The following is a 3675-nucleotide window of genomic DNA, read 5'->3' as shown; positions in this document are numbered from 1 at the left end:
GGGGGAGGGTGAGAGGAGGGAGAGGGGGGGTGAGAGGAGGAGAGAAAGAGGAGGAGGAAGGGGGGTGAGAGGAGGAGGGGGAGGGTGAGAGGAGGAGAGAAAGAGGAGGAGGAGGGGTGGGTGAGAGGAGGAGGGGGAGGAGGGGAGAGGAAGAGGAGGAGGAGGAGGAGGGGGAGGAGGACGGTGAGGACAGGTGAGAGAAGAAGAAAAGGACAGAAGGAGAAGAGGAGGAGGAGAGGGTGGTGGGGAGGATGAGAGGAGGAGGTGAGAGGAGGACCGCTACTTTTGTTAGCTTTTAGCTAGTGTTTGCTGATGTCAGCTGGTGTTTTAGCTCTGAGGCAGATGAACAAACAGTCAGAACGTCTTCGGCTCGTTTTCAGGCTTCAGGAAATAAAACGTTTGTTCCTCTGCTGAAAACTGGAGCCTCCTGAAACCTCCTGGACTGCAGGAAGCAGCAGTAAGAACAGAGCTGCAGATTACAGATTACACGCTGCTTCGGCTTCTTCTGGAGCCAGATTAAAACCCCGGCTGGCTGGTTCGGTTCGGTTCGGGGCGGGACTTGCCTGCCGCTGGCCTTGTCCAGCAGGTCCGACCACCTCTCCGACAGGTTCTGGAGCTGGATCCGGATCTTCTCCCGGTCCTGGGAGTCGGCGGTGGCGGCGATCCTCTCCCCCTCAGCTCGGATCATCTCGACGGTCGGCCTGCGGTCGTCCAGCAGCCGCTGCAGCAGCTGAGAAACAACCAAACGTTTGTTACCACCTGAGCTTCAATCCAAGATGGCTGCCACAGCTAATCCCCGTCACCAAACACCCAAACCATTTCACCTTCTGCTCCTGGATCTGGGCTTTCACCACGCGGTACTCAGCAGACGGAGGCTTCTGATTGGCCACCAGCTCCTCGGTGTCGCTCAGCCAGCTGAGCAGAGGGTCAAGAGCGTCCTGAAACTTCCCACAATGCAACAGGGCCTCCTGGAGCTGGGCGATCCGCTCTGCGACCTGAGAACAGGAAACGGGAGGATTTTATTCCCGTCTTCCTGTGAGGTCTCGTGTTAAAGACGACGGCGTTCCCCGGAGTCGTACCCGCTTGTTGAAGGAGTTCCATCGCAGGTTGGTGGTCTCCAGGTCGTGCTCCAGCGCCTGGGTGTTGGTGTGCTTGGCGGCGCTCTGGATCAGACCCTGACCCACGGCGTTGACGTGCTGCAGCTTCGGCTGGATGCTGTCCACCTGCTCCCGTTCCACCGCCTGAGAGGAGGAGAAGAAGAAGAAGAGAGACATCGGTCATTAACCGCCGAGACTTCAGGCTCTTCAGGAGCAGCTCGACGGAACCGGCTGCGTTCCCACCAATATTTCACCGACTGAGAGTCCTGAGGGAGACGCTCCTCCACAGAGAAGAAGAGGAGGAGGAGGATCAGGTGGGATGGAGGCAAAACCAGGTGAGAACCAAGAGAGAAGCAGGAGAGAAGCAGGAGAGAAGCAGGAGAGAAGCAGGTGAGAACCAGGTGAGAACCAAGAGAGAACCAGGAGAGAAGCAGGAGAGAAGCAGGTGAGAACCAGGTGAGAACCAAGAGAGAAGCAGGAGAGAAGCAGGAGAGAACCAGGAGAGAACCAGGAGAGAACCAAGAGAGAACCAAGAGAGAACCAGGAGAGAACCAGGTGCTTGAGGTTCCACCTGATCTGTTCATCTCTACAACAAACCATGAGCAGCTTTTAAGCATCAGGAGATCACAAAAAACTAACTGCTGTGGAGACGTCTACAGAGGAGGAGGAGGAGGACATGAAGAAGAGGAGGAGGAGGAAGGTCAAGGAGGAGGAGGAGGACATGAAGAAGATGAAGTAAATGAAGGAGGAGGAGAACAAACACGATGAAGAAAAAGACAAAATTAGAAGAACTGCAGCTTCTCTTCTGCCTCTTTCAAAAAGCCAGATGATTGTTTCCCATAATTCTTTGCAGCGATGTTCCGACGCTCCGATCAGGATTTATTTCAATCAATCAGGACTTTAAAGGAGAATAACTGAGACTCTTTAAACACCCGACCCTCAGAACCAGGAACATAAACCTGGTCGGATTCCTGCGGTTCTTCCAGGATTATTTCACTCACTTTCCTGAATCCCAGGATGTGTTTTTAGTCAAATATGACGGGTTCTAAAAACAAACCAGGCAGTAAAAACACAGATTTAATCTGCACGACAACATCGGCCCACATCCTGAACCTGAGGAGCGGGAAACAAAAAACACGAGAGGAGACGGAGGGATTACTGGGATTAAACGAGTGCATGAATGAAACACACACACACACACACACCTCGGCCTGTCGGGCCACATTACTCACACACACCGCCGAGCCGGAGCCATGTTGTGGCGACAAAAGAAGCAGCCGCCTGACACTAAAGACCATCAGATCCATCATCAATCTGCCAAATTTAACTTCCTCGATTAAAAATCATCAGAAGAAGCAACTTAATGTCATTTAAACCTGGCTAGTTCTCACCATTTTCAGATGTTTTAACCCACATTAATCCAAATCATCTTTTAAAGGAGCAAAACGACGCAGAATAAACCTGAACGAGATCAGTTCATCAATCCTAACTCAGGAAAATATGAACCAAAAAGAAAGAAATATTAAACCCCGAGCTGCAGCTTTTATTTATCTGCCATGTTTGATGACAAACGAAGACATTAATTAGACTCAGTTTCATCCGAGGAGAAACAAACTTCATCTTCCTCCTGACTGAATCGTGTTCATTGGAAGAAAGATTTATTTAACTGCAGAAAACCAACTTTTAATAAAAAGCAATTTGGAGAATTAGATCTTAATTTAAATGCATGTTTGTAATTCATCCAGCTCTAAACGGACATTTGAGTTTAATTACATGAAATTACAAAGAATCCAGAGAACTTTCTAAGCTTTAAAACGTTTGTTCCTGCAGCCAACATCCGAGGGAATAAAACTCTTTCTGCTAAATTCCTTTTAAAACCACCTTTTCAGTCAATAAATCACCAAATCCACAAAACAAGCTCCTGCAATTTCACACCATTCCATCCACTGTCGGAGCGGCGGGGAAAACTCCGACACCGGGCCGGTTCTGGGACGAATTCCTGTCGAGCTGGGGTCTGCAGGAACATAAAGTGGGGGTTCTGAAAGCCACAGAGGGGAGATTTAGATCTGATGGCGGTTTGAGGAGCAGCAGGAGCCAAAACCCAAACGGCCACACAGAGAGACGCAGGAGAGTAAGACCAGAAACTGATAATTAATGTTGAGTTCTTTCAACCAATAACAGATCAGAACTGACTGCAAGTTACAGAAAAAAGATCTTTATTAATTTAACAATTATGACGTTAAATAACACAAATATCTGGGTTATTAGAATAAACATTAAAGCTTCTTTAAACTGATCTGTTATTCTTCTGTTTCTGTTAGAGACTTTTAGTTTGAAAAAACCCAAACATTACATCAAACCTGAATAAATAAACCTGCTTCGACTTTTAGGAACAGGAAGTCATCCAGCAGAGCTCTAAACCCGGTCCTGTTTGGATCTAAACCCGGTCCTGTTTGGATCTAAACCCGGTCCTGTTTGAATCTAAACCCGGTCCTGTTTGGATCTAAACCCGGTCCTGTTTAGACTCTAAACCCGGTCCTGTTTGGATCTAAACCCGGTCCTGTTTAGACTCTAAACC

General features: G+C 48.7%; 1 protein-coding gene across 1 annotated transcript in view; it reads right to left on the bottom strand.

The window, feature by feature from the left end:
• macf1a (microtubule actin crosslinking factor 1a) overlaps positions 1 to 3675 on the bottom strand; it is a gene marked incomplete in the record, with an annotated part of 165057 nt that overhangs the window by 21274 nt on the left and 140108 nt on the right. The window contains 3 exon segments of the mRNA XM_037975753.1: positions 561 to 730; positions 825 to 995; positions 1080 to 1241. Coding sequence (XP_037831681.1) covers positions 561 to 730; positions 825 to 995; positions 1080 to 1241 — 503 coding nt within the window.

This window comes from Kryptolebias marmoratus, linkage group LG5 (assembly GCF_001649575.2).
Source record: "Kryptolebias marmoratus isolate JLee-2015 linkage group LG5, ASM164957v2, whole genome shotgun sequence".
Taxonomy (NCBI): domain Eukaryota; kingdom Metazoa; phylum Chordata; class Actinopteri; order Cyprinodontiformes; family Rivulidae; genus Kryptolebias; species Kryptolebias marmoratus.
Note: the sequence above shows the minus strand (reverse complement) of the source record. Positions and strands in the feature narration are given on the sequence as shown.